General features: G+C 38.2%; 1 protein-coding gene across 2 annotated transcripts in view; it reads left to right on the top strand.

Moving 5' to 3' along the window:
• LOC150084471 (uncharacterized) overlaps positions 1-26,232 on the top strand; it is a 1,198,120-nt gene that overhangs the window by 755,933 nt on the left and 415,955 nt on the right. For both annotated transcript variants that reach the window (XM_090376097.1, XM_090376096.1), the window contains one exon: positions 18,514-18,601. In XM_090376097.1, coding sequence (XP_090232223.1) covers positions 18,514-18,601 — 88 coding nt within the window. The remainder of the gene's footprint in view (positions 1-18,513; positions 18,602-26,232) is intronic.

Here is a 26,232-nt window from a genome sequence, read left to right as displayed (position 1 = left end):
GATGTTACTGTCTTGAAAAAGGTAAATGTTGGAAGTGATCACAAAATGGTAAGATGTACACTTGATATAGATGTAGGAAAGGAAAGGAAAAAACTTACTCGAGTAAATAATACAAACGTCTTTGAGATAACAAAAGAGGAGAAAAAGCAGTATGTACTGGAACTTAAGAACAAGTTTGAGCTTCTGCAGACTGCTCAGGACCACGATATCGACGAGGAATATTACAACTTTCTGAAAGTGATAAAGCCCAAAAAACCTATAGGGAAAAAGAAATCCAAAGAAGAAAAAATCAGTCAAGAAACACTTGTCATGACGAACCGAAGACGACAAATGAAGAGCAAGAAAAACTGACAGGGAGAAAATTCAGTATACTGAGTTATGAAAAGCCATTAGAAAGAGACTCAGAGAGGATTATAAGAAAATTTAACACAAGAAAAGTAGAACAAGCATTAAGGGAAAACAAAGGATTTAAATCAGCAGTAATACAGAAAGACAAATGATACTGAAACTAAAGAACAGCGATGGTGGAGAAACTAAAGAGCAGAGAAGGCATAATTCAAATAGCAGAAGACGACTATAAAGAGTTATACAAGGAGCGAGGGAATGATGCCAGCAGTCGGGAAGATGGATCGCAAATTAGTAACACATACAACATACCTGATGAGGTAGAACACGCATTGAAGAAAATGAAAAATCAGAAAGCTCCGGGGGAAGATGAAGTTACTGTAGAGTTGTTAAAATTGGAAGGAAGAGACATGACACAAACTGACAAGACTCTTCACAAAATACATTAGAAAGGTGTGGTGCCTAAGGAGTGGAATAATGCAATCATAGTTTTACTGCATGAGAAAGGAGATAAATCAGAAATTGGAAATTATAGACCAATTAGCTTGTTATCCCACATTTACAAGTTGTTTACAAGGGTACTAACAGATTAGAAAGAATACTTGATGAGAATCAACCGAAAGAACAAGCTGGCTTTAGGACAGGATTCTCAACTATGGATCACCTTCACCTTGACTCCGTAATGTCACAGCTAATGGAGAAGGCAAATGAATATAAAACACCATTATGCCTCGCATTTGTGGATTATGAAAGGGCATTTGACTCCATACAGCATAAGGCAATGTTTCAGGCACTGGAAAGACAAGGCATAGATACCCCATATATTATGATTTTGAAGAAAATATATGAGAATGCTACCTACTTTATTAGACTAGACAAAGACAGTAATAAATTTAAAATTGAGAAAGGAGTTCGACAACGAGACACAATATCTCCGAAGTTGTTTACTGCTGCCCTGGAGGAAGCTTTTAGAAGATTAGACTGGTCGCAGAAAGGAGTCAATGTGAATGGAGAGTACCTAAACAATTTACGATTTGCAGATGGCATTGTGGTCATAAGCCACGATCCCAAAGATTTAGAGGAAAATCTTAATCAGTTATGCAGAGTTAGTAAGGATTTTGGACTAAAGATTAATATGGCTAAAACAAAAGTAATGATGAACAAGTATGCCACAGAAAGGGATATATTGATTAAAGGAGCAGTAATTGAAAAGGTGGAGTCATATACTTATCTGGGACAAGTCATTAGCCTGTAATAATGATAAATTGATGAAAGTCAAGAGAAGAATAAATTGAGTGAATAGCATTCAGGAAATATAGTCACATACTGAGGAGCAATATCCCAATTTGTCTGAAACATAAAATAATGAACCAATGTATACTCCCCACCATGACTTATGGAAGTGAAACTTGGGCACTCACCAAAAGAATGGAAGAGAAGATGAAAACTACACAGCGAAGAATGGAATGAATTATATTGGGAATCAGACTGTTAGATAAGAAGAGAAACACATGGATTAGGCAGCAAACTCAAGTAAAGTACATTCTTATCAAAACTAATGAACTAAAATGGTCTTGGGCAGGACACATAGCTCGAAGACGTGAAGACAGATGGACTAGAAAATAACAGAATAGTACCCAAGGGGAGCTAAGAGAAAACCTGGAAGACAACAATGGAGATGGACAGATGAAATTCATGAGTTTGGCGATAGTAAATGGAAGGCCATTGCACAAAACAGAAGGAACTGGAAAGTTCCTGGAGTGGCCTTCATCCTGCAGTGGATTGATAATGGCTGATGATGATCGCTGTCAACCCTTCCCCATCTTTTCCATCATGCAGTATGACTGATGTCTTTTGAGGTTATGATGGCAAGATCCAAACGTCCTTACATTTCGAGGGTACAGCTCTAAAACGATGTTCGCAGGCTGGCTGCTAGTTAGTACACCAGACCGAACCTATTGGTAACTCTTTAGGAGGCTTTCGGATCACCGAGTGTATAATTTTGCTACCTCTACTCTGCCAGATAATGAGTGGAGGGAGTCCAAGTAGTGTGTATGGGGGGGGGCACATTGTCAAGACCACGTTAAGTGTCAAGGATTTGGGGATATTCTTACCACACGTATGCCATATCCAAAAATGTTATTACTTCATACAGTATCTTCTCCCCCCCCCCCACTTTTTCTTACTATTGAATACACCATGAATTGTTTAAACTAATAGAGTAAGCTTATTTGCCGGTCACCACAAAATACGGAGGATACTGAAAGGTCAGGGAATGACCACCACATGATTCCCAGAGCAATATGACCTTAGTTGCTAATGCTCCTAAAAAATCAAATAACAACAAGCTTATCTGCAAAAAAGATCTAAACCTCCCAAACACATCCTAGTTCATTTCACAAATACACGTGGTCTCACTTCTAATCCCAATGATGTCCTCCCTTCACCATTCACTTGCAGTCTACCAAACCCTGTGTATTTTTCTGACAGAATCTCAGTTATCGGTTAATTCAACTACTGCTCATCTCAGTTGCTCGAATTATTTGCTGTATAATTCCTTTCGCCTCAAAGATGGTACTTGTACATATCTCCATTCCGATATTCCCTGTCAGAGACTTGGTAGCTTAAAATCTCTCTACCTCATTCTGTGAAATTCATCTGTTGTCTCCAAACTCCACTAATCACTTGGTGCTCTTCGACTTCCTCTCTTTGCAACTTGACTTTCTCCAATCCAACTTTCCTAACAGTGAGGTAATTTTCCTTGGTGATTTTAATGTTCCTAACTCCAGCTGGCTTCCGTTTTCTAGTGACACAGACCCAGCTGGTCAAGGTTTTTATTATTATTATTATTAGCCATATGGTACAAGGAAGCCTGAGGCTTATGCTGCACCGGCCAAAAAAAAAAAATTCCCTATTGCCTTGAGAGACAGAGAGAGAAGTAGAAAGGAATCAGGAAGAAAGAGAAGAATGATGATATCCAGCTCAGGACCCTAGGTGTGCCAAGCCCAAGATGCTGAGGCTTTTGCAATTACTAATGACCTTGCACAGATTGTTCATTTACCTACAAGAATACTGGACAATCTTAACCATATAGCCAACATGCTTGATGTTTTTTTTTTTTTTTCTCTCACAAACGACCCTTCTAAGTACATGGTCGAAGTGAGTGGTCCTTTAGGCACCTCAGAATACAACTTGGTGATTGTCTCTTCTCCAGTGGAGCCTTTATCTCATGGCCCAACCTAGTGTTGTTTGGCATTACAAGAATGCAAAATGGGACGACCTGCGAGATTTCTTTTCCTTGGTCGAATTACTGTTTCAAAACTTCTGATGTCAACATTTGTTCAGATCGTGTCAGTGAAATTATTCTTGAAGGAATGGAATCCTTAATCCTACTCTCCACTTTAATCTCTCTTCCTTTATCTAAACCTTAGTATTCCAATAAATGTGCTAAGGCTGTTCAAGAGAAGTTTGCATATGTGTCGATAAATGTTGCATATCGTAATTGGCTTGTTTCCAATTCTTACCCTGTTCAAACTAGAGTTTGACAGACTAAGAGTAGAAAACTTGCTTCTTGATCTAATGGTAGCTGAGCATTCTGGTATCTTGCCAAAGCTATTGGCCCCAACTTTTGCTTTTCTCTGCTCTCACCTCTGTCAAAACCAGGTGGTTCTGTTGTCACTTCAGCCACAGATAAAGCTGATCTGCTAGCATCCCATTTTTCTTCCAACTCATGATGGAAGATATTAATGATCTTGGTAAAATACCTCCCACCATTCCCAGCTTGCTCCATTCAATGCCTCCAGTGGTCTTTCTTCAAAAGGATGTTAGAAGGATTTTGATGAAACTTGATGCTAAGAAAGCTCCAGGGTCTGATGGTATTTCTCCACTTGTTCTCAAAACCTGTGCTTCTGAACTTACTCCTGTTCTTTGCCGCCTTTTTTCACTTTCTTATTCCAAAGGTGTTTTTCCTTCTGCTTGTAAATTTGCTCATCTCCAGCCAGTTCCTAAAAACGGTGACAAATGATTCCCATCCAATTATCGTCCCATTGTAATGACTTCTACTCCTTCTAAAGTAGTGGAGAAATCGATTAACTGCCAACTCTTAAACTACCTAGAAACCTTCTGTCTGATCAACGATCGCCCATATGGATTTCCATTACTGTCAATCCACTGGTGATATTCTGGCTTATTACCCATTTATGGACAAATTCAATGCAAAAGTTTGGTGAAACAAGCAATTGCTCTTGATATCTCAAGTGCCTTCGATCGTGTTTGGGCTAAAGTTCTAAACAAGCTTCCATCTTATGGTTTGCCAGCTGTTTTTTGTAATTGGTTATCAAGTTTTCTCTCTGATCACTCACTGCGGGTGATGGTAGATGGCTTTCTGTCTTCTAACTTCTCTACTAATGCCGGTGTCTGTCAAGGTTTGGTTCTTTCCCCCACTCTTTTCCTGTTGTATATTAATGACCTTCTTCCATTGACTATAAATCCTATCCATAGTTTGCCAATGATAGCACATTGCATTCCACTTTCCATTATGAGAAACATTGCCTTGCTCAGTCAGTTTCAACTTCTCGAATATCTGCTACCAATTCCTTATATGCCTAATCCAGGTAATTCACCAGTGGGGCAAAGACAACTTAATTGTTTCAATCCTTCTAAAACTCAGTCTTGTCTAATATCTCGCAAAAAGATTCTTCTGCTCCTATGCTTATCTTTGCTGACACTCCGATTTCTAGGGAAGATATATCTCTTTTTGGGATTGCCCCGACTTCTATTCTGTTTTGGCACAAGCACATTACAAATATTGCTTCCTCTGCATCTAAAAAAACTTGGTTTTCTCTTTCGCTCTCGTCGTTACTTTTCTTCTAAACAGCGGTTCACTCTATACAAATCACAAATCCGCCCTGCCATGGAATATTGCTCCCACATCTGGGGCGGTGCCCCCAAAACCTCTCCCAGGCTTCTAGATTCCATTCAGAAGAAGGCAGTTAGGTTAATTATTGACTGATCTCTAAGTGATTCTCTCCACTCGACGTCTCATAGATATACTGTTTCTGCTGCATGCCTTTTCTACAGATACTTCCATGGGCACTGTTCTTCTGAATTGGCTTATATAATTCTTGCTCTCTCTTTCAAAACAGTCCGAACACGTGCTGCCTCCAGCCAACACCCGTTTACTGTCCAGCTTGGAATTCAGAGAATCAACTTTCTTCTTTTTTCTTCATCTTCCTTGTTTATTCATTCAAGTGCCAATTTCTGGAACAACCCTCCTTTATATGTATTTCCTGAAAATTACAGTTTACAGAAGATCAAGTCTAATATCAACAAATATTTTCTCTCATCTTCTAAGTACTATAGGTTCTAATACCTCTCATGTTTGGGGTTTTCATAAAAAAAAAATTAGTGTTTTAGCAAAACCTGCTTTTGTGAAACAATTCTTAATCATCATTTCTGTCACACCTTGACTCCACAATTTTGCCAACTCATATGTACATCAGCAATTCTATAACAGAATCTATAGGTTGGTTGGTTTGTATTCTCAGTATAAATTTTTTCAATATGTGGCTTTGGTAGTGCATTTTCAAATCCTTGTGCCATTGGTTGTAGTTTAGACAAGTTATTTGTAGGGAAGAAAACAAGCTTTACACTTTTAAGTTTTGAAATTACCAAGTGAAGGTGGGCAGAGCAGTTGTCAACAATCAACGTGATTTTTCTGTTTTCTTTCGTCATCTTTCTATCGAAATGTGAAATCCACTACTCAAAAATTTCACTTGTCATCCAAGATTTTTTGTAGTTGTAGTCCAATTCTAATGACTTTACCCCTTTGAAACATCAGGGTTTTGTACTTTTTCCTATTACCAAATGCTTCAGTTTTTCATTACAAGCCATATTTGCACCAAAGAAGAGTATAATTCTCTTCTTACTATTTTTACCACCTAAACATTTATAACCTTTAAAAGTCAGTGTGTTGTTCTTCAAACATTTTAAAAAAGACGTTTCATCAACATCAAATATGTCTTTGGGCTCATAGTCCAACATAATTTTTTTCAAAACTGTTTCTTTCCAATGGGTATAGTCTTCTTTGATTGCAACTCCACTTTAATAAGAAATAACTTTTTCAAGTATGCCATGGCACTTTTAAATTTGTCCAGCCAACTAGAACTGGCTCAGAATGTTTTATGTTCCAGAAAAGGTGCGTACTCCATACCCTTTTCTTTTATTGATGGCCCTGATATCATCATGTTTTAGTCTCAAATCAGCTTCACCCACTTGAAAATCGGCTTCATATACATCTTCATACAAGAATAATTTCGCAAGCTTCCAACTGTCCCCTGTTTCCTCAAACAGTTTGAGAATCTGAACATGGTTTTTCAGAATGGTTGAGACACTTTATTATTATGTTTTTTTACGTCCCAACTCTATTAAGCACTTACACTTATTCCACCACACTCAAGGATTTCCTCTTAGACGTTGTAACGTTACTTGCTCCACAACTAGAACTGGCTTGCAATGTTTTATGTCCTAGAAAAGATGCTTACTCCATTGCCTTTAATTTTATTAACGGCCCTGATATCAGCACGTTTTGATCTCGAATCAACTTCATCCACTTAAAAACTGCTTCATCTACAACACTTCACAAAGGCATAATTTCACATGCTTTCGACTGGGTCCCTTTACCTCAAACAGTTTGAAAATTGAAACAGCATTTCAGAATGGTTAACACACTACTGGCAGGAACTTCAACTTTTTCCACTACACCCAAGGATTTTCTCTTAGACACTTGCACAGCAGCCAAAACAAAACTGATTTAGGTACTACTTTTTCCTATCATGTAAACAGAGTCAAGTGAAATTTAGTGAAAGTGTGGTGACTCATTTCTTCAAAACTTTTGAATGAATTTCCAGGATAAAGGAAAATCACACTCTCCTAATTCTCTAATAGGATGCTTATGGTAGAAAGCAGGTTGATCAGAGCTAATGTGTGCATCTGTAATATACCGTAATCTTTGCCAGTGGCTATGGACACATAGATAGCAGTTAACCAGTGCAACTTCTTGGTACAGTAGTGTATATGTTTTTCTTCTTCTTTTTAGCCATTGCTGACCCACTGCTGGGCAAAGCCCTCACCCAAAATTTACCATCTTTTTCTATCCTGCACCATGGTTGGCCAATTTTCTCCTGAAGCGTTTTACGGGCACCACTAAATTGTAGAATGTTTCAGCTCTTAATTCGTGGATCTTTAGCTTTAATTCCCTTTAGCTTTTTAGAGCTAAAGGGATTGTCTTAATTTTTTTAGCACTTAATTTGTGCTTTCTACAGCATCAGCTTTATTGCCTAAAGGCCAGAGGTGCAAACAATGCATACCCAGGTCTCAAAATATGTTTGTTATATGGAAACTATTTTCAATGTAATGATGAAGGGGAAATCATCAAAAATGTTTGCTACATAGAAAAATTCACTATATGGAAGTTCATAAAGAGAGGTCTCACTGTATATATATTACATTATCGAGTTTACATAATACCGTTACCCTTGTAAAGTTATAAGTTAATTATAATAGCTAATAAAATTATTTACTAATGCCAACCTACGTGATTCGAACTTTTGAGATACGATATTAGCGCCAATTCACCTTGAGATACAAGGGCTCTACGTATGTCAAGTAGTAACTTACAAAATCTCTTTACAGTTCTAGTGTGACTAGAACTGTAAAGCTATTTGTATAATACAATTTAATATGACAGCGAGGTCAATAAAATAGCAAATTTTTTCAAGAACTTATCTGTTCCAGGGAGTTGAAAATAATTTGACTAGCATGTATATTCTCTCGTACCAAAAAGAAATAAATTTATTCACATTACTCCTAGCATCAGTGAGCCCAGAAGTATATATGCTTCTGTTTTTACTCTTATATACGTTGGCAGTAATGACATTAAGGGTAGTAGGAGATCTGAGGACTTATTTAACAAGCTGGGGCAAAGCTGAGATAAAGTTTCTGCGATTTAGGATTGAATTTGACTACAATTACCCAGATACGATCGGAGGGAGAACACGATGAGAGTCTTGCCAATGAATTCAGCCCTGGAGATATTATGCAAGGCTCGTGGAATATAATTTTTCTAAATGTGGTCTGTGCTTGTTAACAGGAGAGATGGCTTCTGTAGGAATGAAATGCACTTAGAAACCGTGCAAGAATATTCGCAATGCTATTGAGACAGTTTTAGGTGGGAAGGAAAACTGCTAGCTTGGGGAATACACAATCGATAGATTAACAATAATTGCAGGCAAAGGTGAAACTTATTCATATATTGCTTCTATTGGAATGAGCAGCACCCTTGAAAGCAAGGTGCTCTGGAGATTTTAAGGACTGCTTATTAACATGAGAGACGGTTTTTAGAGGGGTGAGATACACTTGAATAGAAGGGGGTGCAAGAATAATTGATGCTATCGAGGCAATGATAAGTTGATGCTATCGAGATAATTGATGCTATCTAGGCAAGAATAGAGATTATGACAGGGCAAAAACAGTCAGAGCCTGATTTTGTTGAAGCTAAATGTCAAAAGACTGATGTAGTCAGAATCTGAACTCCCACTTTCTTATCATTCACTCAGCTAAAAAACAACCTGTTGGCAAACTCTCACCATTTGTAGTGAAAAAATGCCTATAAAGCATAATAATAGTGTTGTTATTAATAATAATAATAGCATAATAATAATGCCTATAAAGCAAAAATAGTGTTGGCATTTGAGGTGAACGGATGCGCTTAGTCAGGGCTCCTCAGTTAAGTGGTTTACTTTTGGATAGTGCTTTTAAATATTTGATATTGCTGGATTATTTTGTTATAGATTTTCCTGTAACAGTTTGATTTTAATAATATTATAGATATAAATTTTTAAAGTTAACTTTCATTGATATTTATTTAATTTTATAATGGTAGTTACGAGATCTGCCTTAAATACGTCACAGGGTATCGTGACTCACACGGAAATAGCCGATGGCGATTTACGGGTGAGTCATGATTTAATCCTTTGTGGAACCTGTGGAATGTTTTCTAAGGTCGACCTGATGATTAATTCTACCTCGCCTGGGGATTCTTTTCTTTGTGATCGATGTAAGGAGTGCACAGATCTAAAATTACAATTTGAGTCCCTCAAGAATAATGCATCTGGGAGCTCGTCAGGGACTCCAGACTCCAGCAATCTACCAAGTGATGCACACCCGATTCGAGCCTCAAAACAGAAAAACCAAGTGCAAACTACTCTGGTTAAAAAGGACATTGTTTTATTAGGAGACTCCATTGTCAGGGAAATAGGAAATATTTTTTGTAATAAGGATAGGTGGAGTAGAACCAGGGTATGTCTGCCGGGAGCAACTATTGATGATGTCACCAACAGATTGTCAGATTTTAAAGGGGGTAAAGAGAATATTATTATTCATGTGGGGACTAATGATATTAAACGTACACGATCTGAATTGGAAAAATACAGGACCATGCTGAGGAAATGCCGCGAACTATTCCATAATGTCTATGTGTCTGCAATTCTGCCCAGACACGATAGGAGGGATTATATGTTGAGAGCCTTGTGGATTAACTCAAGACTTGAAGGAATCTGCACGGCTTTAGGGGGTAAATTTCTATCAGCATGGCCCACACTTGTAGGTAGAAGGAATTTGTTTTGTAGAGACAGGATACACTTAAACAAAGGTGGTGCAAAAGTTTTTGCCAGTATTATTGAGGATACCTTAAAGGTTCAGGGAAACTGCTAGCTAGGGGGGATGTGGGTAATACTGACACTCGTTTATCTGATAATATTGGTCAAAGTAACTCTTGCACATACCTTAAGAGTTCTTATCTGCTACCCCAACTGGACGTATTATCTAGATGTTCTGGTGGCAGAAACATTTCACGTGAGCGGGTAGCTAATATCAGTGAAGAGAGCCTAAAAAATTTCAAGGGTTGTGTTAGGGTTGTTAAATATACAAGAACTGTAAAACTTAATTGTTTATACAGTAACGTTAGAAGTGTCGTCAATAAAATGAGTGAATTCGAACTGCTGGTTAAAACAAGTTACGCGGACATAATAGGGCTTACAGAGACGTGGTGCCACCCGGAAATTGGGGATCATGAGTTTAATAACGGCTTGTATAATGTATTTAGGAAGAATAGGGTAGATAAAAGGGGTGGTGGGGGAATGCTTATCAGAAGCAGCCTGAGTGCGATGATAGCTTTCCCGGATTCAGACATTTCACATGCTAGTATAGAGTCTGTATGGTGTGAGATAGTTGAAAACAAAGGTATAATGCGAGTAGGAGTAATCTACAGACCAGGTGATTGTGAAGATTATGACAAAAGCCTCTACATGCAAATGGCTTGGGCAAGTAAGCGTCAATGCCTTATTATGGGTGATTTCAATTTGCCTCTAATTGATTGGAGTAAATGGGAAGGAAACTCGACATGGGGAACAAAATTTTTAAATCAACTGGATGACTGTTATTTGTATCGACATGTCAGGGAAAGTACTAGAGAAAAGAATATCCTAGACCTCATCATCACAAATGAATCAGATGATCAGATGACATAACAGGATTGACAGTAGAGGAACCAATAGCAGGAAGTGATCACGGAGTTCTACGGTGGATGATGACGAGAGAGGTAGCAGAAGTAAAGGCAAAGGAAAAGGGTTTTAATTTCAGAAAAGGAAATTACGATGCCTTAAGGTACTACATGACCTCTATTAATTGGGTAGATATCGTGCGGAAAATGAATACATTTGAACTGTGGTACGCTTTTAAAACATTAATCACAGATGCCTTGAATGCGTATATACCATTAAAAAAATACTCCACGAGGAGGGTTCCAAGTTGGATGAATAGTGAAGTTGCCACATTACTTGAGCAGAAAATGGTGGCTTGGAAAGGTTACAGAGCAATAAAAAGTACTGAAGCCTATAACAGCTACATGGTGATGTGTAATAGAGCCACAGAAAAGGTTCGACAGGCAAAGGCAGTTATGAGAAATCACTAGCAAACAGAGCAAAGGGGGGGGGGGAGATAAAGAATTCTTCACACATATAAATGCCAAGAAGAGCAGGACAAACCAGATCGGACCTTTACGTAAGGGAAAGGGGATAGTATTAAATACACCAGCTGCCGTTGCAGATGAACTCAACAGTTATTTTGCATCGATATTAACAAGTGAAAAACCTTTTGTGGCAATGGGAAATTGTGGGAGCGAAGTTAAAAAATATGTAATTAATGATATTGAGATTTCGCAAGATTGTTTAATGAAAAAACTTTCGAGCCTACAGACCAGTAAGGCTCCTGGAGTTGATGGAATATACCCTATAATCTTAAGGGAGGCGGCAAGCGAGTGCATTGAACCATTGAGGCTAATTATGCGAGCATCACTAGACTCTGGGGAGATTCCGTTGGATTGGAAAAGTGCAAATGTATCTCCCATACATAAGGCTGGCTCTAAAAGTGAAGTTGGAAATTCACCTGTCAGTCTGACTTCAGTAGTAGGGAAAATCATGGAGGCAATGATCAAGGGTGGAATTCAAGATCATTTGGATCGAATTGAAATTCTCAAGGATACTCAGCATGGTTTTGTAAAGGGAAAATCATGTTTAACAAATCTGGTTCTCTATTTCGAAAGGGTCACTCACGAGCTGGATTTAGGGAATAATTTCGACATTGTTTATTTAGATTTCAGCAAAGCTTTTGACTCAGTCCCACATGAGCGGTTGCTTTATAAGCTGGAACAGGTTGGAATCACTGGGAAAATCCTTAGATGGATAGCAGGATGGCTTCAGGGCAAAAGGCAGAGGATTGTGATAAATGGCTATTCCTCAGATTGGGTTGATGTAAGAAGTGGGGTTCCCCAAGGATCAGTATTAGGACCACTGTTGTTTTTAATTTTCTTAAACGACATTGATAAAGGGATAGAGGGCATGATGTCTAAATTTGCAGATGATGTTAAGATTGGTAGAGTAGTTAATGAACACTGTCAAGCTGAGCTTCAGAGAGACCTAGATAGACTTCAGGAATGGTCAGAAAAATGGCAACTATGCTTTAAACCAACAAAGTGTAAGGTATTCCACCTTGAAACAGCAATTCCAAAATAACTTATTCACTTGGTGGAGTTCAACTAAACCCAGTACTGGAGGAAAAGGACTTGGGTGTTACGATACGGTCAGACATGAAATTCTCTGAGCATTGTAAACAGGTTGCAAGGAAGGCCCATGGTGTCCTATTGATGATCTGTCGAACTTTTACAAGTTCGATAGATCATCAATAGGGACGTGATAATCCCATTATATAAGGCTTATGTTAGACCACACTTGGAATACTGTGTTCAAGTATGGAGACCGCACCTAAAGAAAGACATCGAGCTTCTTGAAAGGGTGCAAAGACACGTAATTCGCCTGGTGAGATCGGCAAAAGGGCGTTCTTATGAAGAAAGACTTCGAATATGTGGGTTGCAGAGTTTGGAAACTAGACACCTTAGAGGAGATTTGATTGAGGTGTTTAAGGCTGTGAGAGGCATCAGTAAAATGAATGAGGACGAAATTTTCAAGATTATAAATGATGCTAGAACTAGGGGACATAAATTCAAGTCACGGGGGGAAATGTTTAGATTGGACTGCAGGAAGTTTTATTTTAGTCAACGAGTTATAAATTACTGGAATAAGTTGCCTTCATGGGTGGTAGAGGCCGAAAGTTTGGGGAAATTCAAAGGTCATCTGGATAGTACTTTCAGGTAAGGGAAGTGCATTGGATGATAGGTTTAATTTCCTTTTTTTTTTTTATTAATTATTATTATTTAGTTATGTATTTATTTATTTTTTTTTTTGTTTTTATAATTGTTTTGTTCGGATTTTTTTTTTTTTTTTGGGTGGTGCAGCATAAGCCATAGGCTTTCTTGCACCATGCGGCCATTACTAATACTAATATTACTACAATGGGCAGAGACAGCTAGGTTTTTGGCGCCCTTGGCAAATTCATCGCTACGCGCCTTTTTTTGATGATTGGTAAGATAAATAATAAGTACAGTCAGACCTCTTGTTTAACAAACTTTTTTATAACAAATTTTTCTATTTAGAGATAAATGTTTTCTTTTTACCGAATTTTTTAGAATTCGCTATAGAATTTTATTCTTTACTGAATTTTTTTATTTCTTCGTTCATAGAACGAAGAAAATTTCCATATAACGACTGCATTACGAGACTTAACTGAGTACACATCGTTCGGACCCATGGCCTTCAAGCAAGCAATAGTGCTGTTGTTACGCTCGAATTAAAAGATAAAGAGATTACCATCTGCAACTGAGTGGGACCCGTGAAACCTATCCCACATATCGAGAAGTCGAGCTGGTCAACTACTTTCTGTGTATCCATAGCCAGTGGGCAGACCAAGTCTCTGGTCAACCTTCTATTGTAAGCATCCTGGTAGAGATTTAGAAGAGAGTGGTTTTCCTTTATCCGGACAAGCGGTCATCTGTTGTTTTGTGGAAGTGAAACGGCACCGTTTCAAAGCTGTTGGCCTATCTTTGAGCACAATGTGAGATACAGAGGAAATGATGCCTCCCACACTACTATTGTAGTATTTTCTTAAAAGTTATCTGTGGTGTATTCACACTGATATTATATATAGGTCTTAACATATTATGCCTTGTTGCATTTAGTTATTTTAAATTATTTCACTTCGTACTTTTGTTGCTAACAAATTAATAAATTCATTCTGAATTTCTGGAGATAAATAATTAGTGTGGTGTTTAATATGCGATTCCAGAGCATTTTTCATACCCACGTCAAATTGGCTGACAAATTTTATCAAGTTTAAAAATACGCCACAATTTTTTTTATTCGGTATCGATATTACTAGCATGTCTACGAATTGCCAAATTATTTTCAGCACAGAACAATATACATTTCAATATATGACGCCATATCACTTCTTAGTGCTGCTTGTGCAGTGTCATCAATTAGTCTACCTTTTTGAAGACCCTTTTCTAATAATTTCCATTTTGTGAAGTTGTTTGTGTTGTAATGAATTCTCATGAAAAAGAACATTTAGATTCAGATGTTTCCAACCCTTAAATCCATTCGAGCTGCAAAATGGAACGTCATTTGTGCCAGATACAAATAAGAGGCACGGAAAACAATATATTGCATCTTTGTTTTTCCAAAAAAATAACCATTTCCTCTCTTTTTTCCAATACCTTCATTTTTGTATTTCCACGAATTATTGAAACATCGGCCATTAATGGAAGGATATGTCTTTAAGACCATATGTTCGGGACTATGTAGCACCATAAGAGATTGTTTTTGTGGGTATTAAAGTTCCATGTTAATATTATTGCTGCTATCATTTTCTTTTGCCAACTGTTGTTGGTTATTGTCCACACTTTCTAATTCTTTTAAAAGAACTTCAACTGTTTGAGCTTTTTCTTGGACTTCGATTTCAGTGGCATCATAATTTATTTCATCTTCATTCGAATCATGTTCGTTTTCTTTGTTACTTTCAGGTTTGGAGTGGCTTATTGTAATCCAGTTGTGTAAACTAGCAGAATGTTTTTTTTTTTTCTTTCTAATTTCCTCTTTATGCAGTCTTTCTACGTGGTACACTTTTTTCCTTTGGTGGCATGTCTAAAATTAATTTGGCCTTTATTGTTTTATTTAAATTATAAATCACAATATTCATGATTACCTGTTTATATAGTAATCACAAAAACACTATAACTTATAACTTATTCAGTTTGTGCACAATGTGTGAATTGCGAACTACTATGCATGCGCTGATGAAGCAATCGCCTGATTTGTCCCTTCTAAGTTACATTCTGAACAGCAAATAGATCTATGATGCTATGCAGTATGTACTCAGATGTAAGGATGCATGCAGGCTTGAATCGCCATGTGAAAATTAATTTTCACCCTCCGCGTGCTGTCATCTTGATTCGACATCATCGAGGGGTGCCATTTCGTCAGCTAGCCTCGGGTGTCGAAATAGCTTGGCACTGTACTGATGTGGCCTGTCAGTGGCACCCTTCTCCTGTTGGCGCCCTTGGCACCTGCCCCAATGCCGAGGCATTCCTATTCCACTGACAATGGGTCAAATGTTTGAGAAAAAAAATCAATTCATATTCTACTTTAACAAAGGTATTTATTTTCGAAACAAGTACAAAATATAATTTTAACTTCATAAACAAAATTTATAAATAGACTAGGACTGCATTTTAAAAAACTTGTCCCTGATAAGTTTTTTTTTTTCTCCAGAAACTTGGCACCTTTTGTCTGTACACTACGTGTGGTCACCTATGGATGCATATGAATTATCAGGTGACACAGAAGCCTGTGACAGATATACGCTTGTCTGTCTGTGACTTGATTACAGACAAGCGTATATCTGTGACAGATATACGCTTGCCTGTAATCAAGTCACAAAGGAGGTTAGGCAGGCGAAGGCAGATTACGTGAAATCTTTGGCAAGGATACAAAGAAAAACAGCAAAGAATTCTTTACTTATGTTAACTCTAGAAGGAAAGGGATGAATCAGATTGGACCACTTAACATAGATGGGTTGACTACTGATGATCATGCTCAGGTAGCAGATAAACTGAATGAGTATTTTGCATCTACATTCACACATGAGGAGTTATTCAATGAGGGGAATGCTAGAAGTTCATCAAACTCTAACAGGGAGCTAAGTGATTTTGTAATAACTGAGAGCAAAGTGGAGAAGAAATTGTTGAAGTTAAACATAAAAAAGGCACCTGGGGTGGATGGGATCTATCCAGTTATATTGAAGGAGGCAATAAAGGGAGTAAGCAAACCCTTAGCCATAATTATGAGAGCTTCATTGGACTCAGGGGAGGTCTCCATGGACTGGAGGTGTGCAGATGTATCCCCAGTTCACAAGGGGGGTTTAAAAGGTGACAGAAGTAACTGCAGACCTGTTAGTTTAACTTGTTCTGGGGAAAATAATGGAGTCACTAGTTAAAGAAGCATTGCAGGATCATCTAGAGAAGACTGCAGTAATAGTTAAGACAGCATGGGTTTGTTAAAGGGAGGTCTTGTCTGACCAATTTCATTGGCTGCTATGATGTAGTCACAGGAACTGAATGTCAAAAATAATTTTGATATCATATACTTGGATTTCAGGAAAGCTTTTGATACTATTGCACATGGAAGACTGCTGTACAAATTGGAGAGGTATGGCATTAAATGTAAGTTGCTATATTGGATAAAGGGATGGGTGAGTGGGAGACGACAGAGAGTGGTAATCAGTGGGCACTGCTCTGCATGGACAAATGTAGTTTTGTGTATTCATCAGTGGTAGTGATGAAGATATATCACGATTAATGTCCAAGTTTGTGGATGATACAATGGTTGGCAGGGTTGTTAACGACAGTAAAGACAGCATGCTACTCCAACTGGATCTAGATAAGTTTGGCAAATCGGCTGAGAAGTGGCAACTGAAGTTTAACGTTGACAAATGCAAAGTACTGCGTATGGTTAGAAATAACCCAAGAGAAACACAGCAACTGTGTGGCACTACACTCAGGGAAGTGGACAGTGAAAAAAACTTGGGGGTAATTGTGCAGTCAAATATGAAGTTTGCTGAGCAGTAGTGCAGATGGGCTGCCATGGAAATGACAGGCTAATTAATGCTAATGCTAGGTGTAGCTTTTTGTGTAGATACAACTTTCATTACTGATGACATTTGCATGTCTGTCAGTTATGGTATTTTTGGTGTCTTGTTTCTTTTTGTGAGTAAAGTAAGCTGTTCACATAAATGTTCTGGCAAACCAAATATCTTTTACAGGCAGATCGAACTATTTTTGGGAATCAGTCTGTAAGATAGGATAAAACAGTGACATCCAGTGTCATTAAACTTCTATCTTAGAACTAAATCAGATTTAAATTCATTTGTAGAATTTCTTTTTCAACATTGAAATTTAATCCTTGATCTAATTTAAAACTCAAGGTCAACTGTTACTCAAATATTCAATTGTTATTCAGATATTTGAATAACAATAGAAAAACCTTGTATAAGTAAAATGGGAATAAATTACTTAAACAAATCTTCAAAAATAATTATTCAGAATGTGCCAAACTGATTTGGATTTTTGTTTTTTATTACAGTCTTCAATCCAAAGTAGAAGTAAATGCTCCATTTCACCCATAAGTGACTTTCTGTTCCTCGTGCAATTTATATAAAAGATGTTGAAGCAACTTTACCTTGTTTTTTATATTCATCAAACTTTTTCAATATGGTTTGTACCAGAACTCCTACAAACTTACTATTTTCAAATGTCAAAATGTGTCAAGTTAATTTTTAATTGAATTTACAAAAGCATACTTGATGCTGTTATACAGCGATATTATGAGTTGTTTTTTCCGTGAAGTTAAAGGTTTAATTCATTCAGGTGCTTCATAATGTCACCAAAATATGCTAAGTATTGTGTGCATTTAATACATTTTTTCATCTTTACCTCACATTGCCAACCTGATACAGGTCTTGCAACAAAAGAATTACTAGATGTACGAGTTGATGTTTAAGCATCCTCATACAATTGGGATTGAAAGGTTTTAAAAAAAGGTGGTGGAGGGGCAGCCATTTCAGTTTGGATTACTGAAATTGGAAAATCTGTTGAAGAATGGTTCCATGATGAAAAATTTTTTAAAAAAAAAAATATGTGAATTAGGAAACAGTAGAATGCATTTCTAAATACTACAGGTGACTACTATTGAAATCTTTTTATAATTAAAACATGCTTTTTATTGAGCACTTCATATATTAACGAAGCAGTCATAAGTCAAAAAAATTATCTTTAGTATACCTTGACTTATTAATACATACTACATACATTTAAAAATCAATACTTGTCATAAATAGAACACTATGAAATATTAAAGAAAAATTAATATGGAACACTTAAACACAAAGCTAATGAACCATTAGCAAAATCTTTACAGAAGGCCACAATTGAAGTTACCAGTTAAACTAAAAAGTAGAGAACCATTGGTTGCATTTCTGTGATCCATCCAGAAAAATTATATGAATACAATTAGTTGTGCTCTACATTGATCATATATTAGAGTTAGTAAAATTTCCTTATTATTTTAAAATTTTTCTCATGTTCCTTTGTGTTTTTATTTTTAGGATGATTTACTTGACAAAAGTATATATAATTTTATTCATGGTGGAGATCATGCTCGCTTTAGCAGTAACCTTTTGCCTATATCAGTAGGTAAGAAATTATTTATAAAAAGTGTGCATATGTTTTATATCTAAATTCTTAATGAAAAATAAGCATTTTTCATATATGCAAGGTTTATCTTTTTCATACTGGATGATCTTATTTTGCTGGATGATCGATGATTTTTGCCTATCAAAATAAATAAAAAACTTCATATGAATCCTGTACATCCTGAGATCCTTAAAATGTTAGTCATTTTAACTTCTATGATGATAACTTTTAATATTTTTTGAGTTTAATGGGATAAAAAAAATCCAAACTTTCTTGACCTCTTCATTTTTTTTACTTTTTTACATTGTCTGCTTGAAACACTATGTGGGCACAACTCAGCTGTGTGTGAAAATAAAAATACCAAACATTCAAAGATTCTGGGTATATTCTCTATTTCAGTTGTGAAATGTTGGATTCAGTACCAAGTTTTCGAATATCCCCCAAAGAAACAAATCAAGAGCATTCAACTCAGGTGAACTTTGCAGGCGAGGTAAGTGGAGCTTAATATCTCTGACTAATCCAGCATCCAGGATAACTTTTGAACAGCCAATGATGCACCTCAAATGATAGGTACTATTATGTTGAAACCATGTGGGAACACTTGTACTATAAGAGCACATCTTCCAGCAGTTCACTTAAATGAATTGCAATGAAAATTGGGGTAATCATTGAAACCAACTTGTGTTTGAAAATGTCCAAGTCTGTGAAGCAAGTTACCAAAATTTTAGACTATGCATTGATGGCATTGCTGATGATGAGATCACAAAATTTTAGAGAGAGAGAGAGAGAGATAATCTTTAATGCCCTTCACGGCCAAAAAGCCAGGGGTTTACATTTTTACAACCTCCCGAAACTTCCGGGAAAATAGAACAATTAATTTACAAAAACAGGTAATTTTACAAAAGAAAACATATTTTATACAAAGGAGAGAACTCCTTACGAGAGTTAGGTCTGATTGAGCTGACTTAACATCGAGATAAGAGCACCAGCTCAATCAGACAGGAACAGATGCAAGGTACACATGTCAATGCTGATTAGTCCTACTAGACATAATTTTTTTCCTGTAATTCCGATCAATAGCGAATTTGTTCAGGTCGGCGTCAAGTGCCTGGGTTTGCTTGAACATCTGCTGAGGGAGGAACCTGTCCGAGAGATGGAGTCGCGCTGAATGCGAGTAGAGCTCGGGATTGGCCCTAAGGGCAGCAGGGGGGATCCTCCAGCCACAGGTATCCCAGAATGAAGGTGTTGCGATTATGCCTGTTATCATCTTGACTGTTGCTAGGAGGCGTTGGTCTTCGACTAAGGTGGGAAGCCGTGGAATCCCGAGAGAGTTGGCAAGCTGCGTGGTGTGAATCAGAGCTGGAAGGTTGTGCTTCCTGTTGGCCCACTTTAGGAGCCAGAATTCTGTGGCAAAGAGTGGTTTCTTTATTGATGGTGCCGCTGACGCCCAAATTTCAGCAGCATAGAGTAAAGGTGGAAAGATGATTGCTCTTATGTACCTCACGGTTGTCTTTTTATCTCTGATATGAAGGAGATGCTGTTTTGCTATCCACCGGAGTCTTGAAGCACGTGTGAGGAGCATGTCTATGTGGGCGTTGAATCGAAGTTTGGAGTCGAATACAACGCCCAGATCACGATGGCTGGATGCAATTGGGATGAGGATGTTGCCGACCGAAGGCTGGAGAGAAGAAGGAGTTTGCTTCAATGAATACACCATGAATTCGGACTTAGCAGGATTGATCTTGAGCCCGAACTGGCAGAGGTAAGATGTGACTGCAGTGAGAGTGTTGTTAATTTCCGTTTTTACCAGATCAAGGTCTTGACCAGGGATGATGGGAGTCAGTATCTTGATATCATCTGCATAGCTCAGTAGACATCGAGAATGTGCAACCAGTGGGAAGATAATAGATGAGAACAAAAGGCCGGAAAGGACCCCTCCTTGTGGGACTCCTGCGGTGACGGATCTAGTAAGGGTGCGATCTCCTGTATGAAGCTTTATAACTCTGTTATTCAGAAGAGAGGAGAGAAAGCATAATATGTTCCCTGTGATCTGGAAGTGGCATTCCAGGAGAGTGAGTAGTTGGTTTACTTGGACGGCATCAAATGCAGCCTCAATATCTAAATAAGTCACAGCCAGTTCGTGCCTTTTCTCGAATGCTGACAAGATAGTATTCGTTGTGGCTAGCAGATTTGTGATCGTTGATCTGTTTGGAAGGGAGTAGTGAATTTGGGCTGGATTACTGGGCATGATCTGCTTGGTGAGGATCGGGAGTAAGGTCTTCTCCAGGAGCTTCAGCAGGCTGGAGGAGTTGGAGATGGGTCGGAAATGTTTAGGTTTCGATGGCGACTGAACTTTGGCTAAAGGTTTGATAAGATAGTTTTCCTATTGCTGTGGGAAAATCTGGTTCGAGAGTAACTGGTTGAAAATAATTAAAAGTGGCTGAATAATGTACGGACTTAGGCATTTGAGCATGAATTGGGGAACTCCATCATCACCAGCGGTTGACGAGGCAGGTAGAGAATTGATGGCGACGATCAGCTGTTGTTTTGTGATCTGAATGGTGCTCAACACTTCTTGCTGGGTGGGCTCTGTTAGTAGAGCCAGATCTGAGTTTGGCATAGGATTACGATTAAATCTTGTGACGAAATCGAGCCACAATTCAGGATCAAATTGCAGAGGAAAATGAAGGTTCACTTTCTTGTATGGAATTTTTCCTTTAGCCAGATCTCGGTTAACGTATAATTTGATTGCCTCAGATTTCATGCGATTAAATTGAGCCCGTGCCCTAGAATAAACGATGCGATCATTGACATTTTGCGACTGTTTCCATGTGCGATAGAGCTGTTGCTTCAGCTGGAAACTCATTTTGAGTTCTGAATTCCACCAAAGTCTTGTATATGGACTGATTGTGATTTTTTTAGAGGCGGCATATTTGGCAACCGTGTTGATCCAGTTTGTGAGAATGTTCACAGCTATTTCTGGGTCACAAGTCTCTAAGGCCACCCAGGGAATGAGAGAGGCGGCTCTGATGCACTTATCTACGTCAAGTAAGTTGGGGCTAGTGATGTCAACCTTTTTTGTTGTCCTTCTGGTTTCTAATTTGGGGGCTGGCAGATATGCAGTCGCATGTATTGGGACATGATCAGAGTCGAATGACGTTTCTGCAATGTAATCAAGGGTGCAAGGGATAGAGGCTAGAACTAGATCTAAGAGGTTATTCCCCCTGGTTGGAGCTTCATTAATAAGTTGTAGATCAGCACATCTCAAGTGTGCCAGAAGATCCTTTTTCATATTAGATAGCTGAGGAGGTAAATTGAAATTACCACAAACTACGTGAGAGGCTGTGGGATGCAGCTGATTGATTATCCAGTTGGAAACTTCAAGGATGATTTGCGGGGAAGGCTTTGGAGGTATGTACACCACACAGAGGTCAAACGTCACGAAGTTGTATCTTAACGTAACGAGGATTGCTTCATAGTTAGGGGAGTTACTGGATTTATTATCCAATAGCTTGAAAGTGGATTTCTTGTAAAATATTGCGACGCCTCCACCCTTGCGTGCAATCCGAGATGTGAATACGACCCCATAATCAGCTGGGGCAGCTGCTGCTAGGAATTCTTCATCGTCATTGAGCCAGGTTTCGGTGATGGCGAGCAGGTCAAAATATCCGGGGAGCAGAATTTGCTCCATAGTGTCAAGCTTGTTCCTAAGACTACGCACATTCTGATAAAATATGGTGCAGGCAGGTACTGTAGGTACTTTGATACGGACGGGTGGTCTCTGACATAGCACGACTCGATTCAGCGGGGTGTGTCTAGGACTGATGAGCACAGGGATCGGCATATTGGTGTTCCGTGTCTGTGGTTCTAGTTGCGGTAACGAGATCTGGGATTGCTATGAATCAGGGTACCATTGGTGGGAGTCCTTTCCATTACTTCTATATCGCTGCCCTTTATGCCCGAGATATTAGTATTAGTATTAGTAACGGCCGCATGGTGCAAGAAAGCCTATGGCTTATGCTGCACCAGCCAAAAAAAAAAAAAAAAAAAAAAAAAAAAAAAAAAAATTAAAAAAAATAAATCCGAACAAAACAATGATAAAAACAAAAAAATAAAAATAAATAACTAAATAATAATAATTAATAAAATAAAAAATAAATAAAAAGGAAATTAAACCTATCATCCTATGTGCTTCCCTTACCCGAAAGTACTATCCAGATGACCTTTGAATTTCCCCAAACTGTCGGCCTCTACCACCCATGAAGGCAACTTATTCCAGTAATTTATAACTCGCTGGCTAAAATAGAACTTCCTGCAATCCAATCTAAACATTTCCCCCCGTAACTTGAATTTATGTCCCCTAGTTCTAGCATCATTTATAATCTTGAAAATTTTGTCCTCATTCATTTTACTGATGCCTCTCAGAGCCTTAAACACCTCAATCAAATCTCCTCTAAGGTGTCTAGTTTCCAAACTCTGCAACCCACATATTCGAAGTCTTTCTTCATAAGGACGCCCTTTTGCCGATCTCACCAGGCGAGTTACCCTTCTTTGCACCCTTTCAAGAAGCTCGATGTCTTTCTTCAGGTGCGGTCTCCATACTTGAACACAGTATTCCAAGTGTGGTCTAACATAAGCCTTATATAATGGGATTATCACGTCCCTTTCTCTACTTGCAAAAGTTCGATAGATCATTGATAGGACACCATGGGCCTTCCTTGCAACCTGTTTACAATGTTCAGAGAATTTCATGTCTGACCGTATCATAACACCCATGTCCCTTTCCTCCAGTACTGGCTTTAGTTGAACTCCACCAAGTGAATAAGTTATTTTGGGATTACTGTTTCCCAGGTGTAATACCTTACACTTTGTTGGATTAAAGCACAGCTGCCATTTTTCTGACCATTCCTGAAGTCTATCTAGGTCTCTCTGAAGAAGCTCAGCTTGACAGTGATCATTAACTACTCTCCCAATTTTAACATCATCTGCAAATTTAGACATCACACCCTCTATCCCTTCATCAATGTCGTTTATGAAAATTAAAAACAACAGTGGTCCTAATACTGATCCTTGGGGAACCCCACTTCTTACATCAACCCAATCTGAGGAATAGCCATTTATCACAACCCTCTGCCTCCTGCCCTGAAGCCATCCTTCTATCCATCTAAGGATTTTCCCAGTGATTCCAACCTGTTCCAGCTTATAAAGCAACCGCTCATGTGGGACTGAGTCAAAAGCTTTGCTGAAATCTAAATAAACAATGTCGAAATTATTCCCTAAATCCAGCTCGTGAGTGACCCTTTCGAAATAGCGAACCAGATTTGTTAAACATGATTTTCCCTTTACGAAACCATGCTGAGTATCCTTGAGAATTTCAATTCGATCCAAATGATCCTGAATTCCACCCTTGATCATTGCCTCCATGATTTTCCCTACTACTGAAGTCAGACTGACAGGTCGATAATTTCCAACTTCACTTTTAGAGCCACCCTTATGTATGGGAGATACATTTGCACTTTTCCAATCCAAGGGAATCTCCCCAGAGTCTAATGATGCTCGCATAATTAGCCTCAATGGTTCAATGCACTCGCTTGCCGCCTCTCTTAAGATTATAGGGTATATTCCATCAACTCCAGGAGCCTTACTGGTCTGTAGGCTCGAAAGTTTTTTCATTAAATAATCTTGCGAAATTTCAATATCATTAATTACATATTTTTTCACTTCGCTCCCACAATTTCCCTTTGCCACAAAAGGCTTTTCATTTGTAAATATCGATGCAAAATAACTGTTGAGTTCATCTGCAACGGCAGCTGGTGTATTTATTACTATCCCCTTTCCCTTACATAAAGGTCCGATCTGGTTTGTCCTGCTCTTCTTGGCATTTATATATGTGAAGAATTCTTTATCCCCCCTCTTTGCTCTGTTTGCTAGTGATTTCTCATAAACTGCCTTTGCCTGTCGAACCTTTTCTGTGGCTCTATTACACATCACCTTGTAGCTGTTATAGGCTTCAGTACTTTTTGTTGTTCTGTAACCTTTCCATGCCACCTTTTTCTGCTCGAGTAATGCGGCAACTTCACTAGTCATCCAACTTGGAACCCTCCTCGTGGAGTATTTTTTTAATGGTATATACGCATTCAAGGCATCTGTGATTAATGTTTTAAAAGCGTACCACAGTTCAATTGTATTCATTCTCTGCGCGATATCTACCCAGTTAATAGAGGCCATGTAGTACCTTAAGGCATCGTAATTTCCTTTTCTGAAATTAAAACCCATTCCTTTGCCTTTTACTTCTGCTACCTCTCTCGTCATCATCCACCGTAGAACTCCGTGATCACTTCCTGCTACTGGTTCCTCTACTGTCAGCCCTGTTATGTCATCTGATTCATGTGTGATGATGAGGTCTAGGATACTCTTTTCTCTAGTATGGCATAACAAGAGCTCCAGCAGGCCAGATTTCAGGATTGAAGAGTGCTTCAAAATCTGCATCAGCCACATTGATCTTAAAGGAGGCGTAGGTGGGATATTTTGTGGATAGCTTGGTGACTCTACCATTCATTTTGAAAGCAGCAAGAAGGTGTTCCACATCATCAGCTGTGGTAGCAGGGGAGAGCCTACTAATGAAGACATTACGGATCCGCTTGCTCATCATTCCAGTGTTCGCAATTTGCATCTTGCTGAAGTGCAAATTGGTTCCAATAACTTTAAGATTGGAGCTCAGTTCCTTAACAGTTGGATTACGGGTCAGTGTTTGTTCTTTTGTTCGTTGGCTTGCAATCATTGCATACGTTGTAGTGTCTCTATGGGTCTTTACATTAGATGCAATCGTAGTCCCTGCATAATGGTTACCTCTCACGTTGTTTGAAGCGGAACTACAATTGCGATGTACTTCAGCAGCCAAAGCATTATCCGGTTTTGAGCGCGAGGACCCCATCTTTTTTCATCTGATCACCCACGTCCATTATAAATATTGGTAATCTCAGTTCCTAGTGAAGAAAAATTTGTTCATAAATAAAATCTTCACTGTAAACATGGGGTCTTCAGTTTACTTGAAAAATTATTTGACAGACTGCATGTCTTGCAAGTACATTATATGGTAATAACTTGTCGAGTCCGAATGTGATTTGGATACATTTCTGTTCTTATAATGGGCAGTATACAAGAAGCATGTAGGGGTGGGGAACCTGTACAAGCTGAAAGATATTTGGTACTTAATAGTAGACTATATGGGAAGTTGGGTATCTACATTCCTCAAAGTCACTGAAAGTGACTTTGAGGAATGTAGATACCCAAAATGCATTCCTTAAAGTCACTTTCAGTGACTTTGAGGAATGCATTTACTCAACATCCCCTATCAGAATATTATTGCAAGTGGATTAATACATATCTTGTGAGCTTGCTAACAAATTATGTGAGAAGTAATCACGTATTTAAAACTAAAGAAAGTAGATATGTACAAGGAAAATGGATCTTCATTTAAGGAAGGAGAACATATAGATAAGAGTTAATCACATAAAGATATTTTAACACAGTTTATTTTTCAGTGGACTGTAAAGTATCATATTGTGTGAGGGTGATTGATATTGGCTGCTTTGGGAAATTGTCATTATGAATTTGATGTTAACAAGCAG

Source organism: Mastigoproctus giganteus, chromosome 6, assembly GCF_048544385.1.
Source record: "Mastigoproctus giganteus isolate SK-2022 chromosome 6, ASM4854438v1, whole genome shotgun sequence".
Lineage (NCBI taxonomy): Eukaryota > Metazoa > Arthropoda > Arachnida > Uropygi > Thelyphonidae > Mastigoproctus > Mastigoproctus giganteus.
Note: the sequence above shows the minus strand (reverse complement) of the source record. Positions and strands in the feature narration are given on the sequence as shown.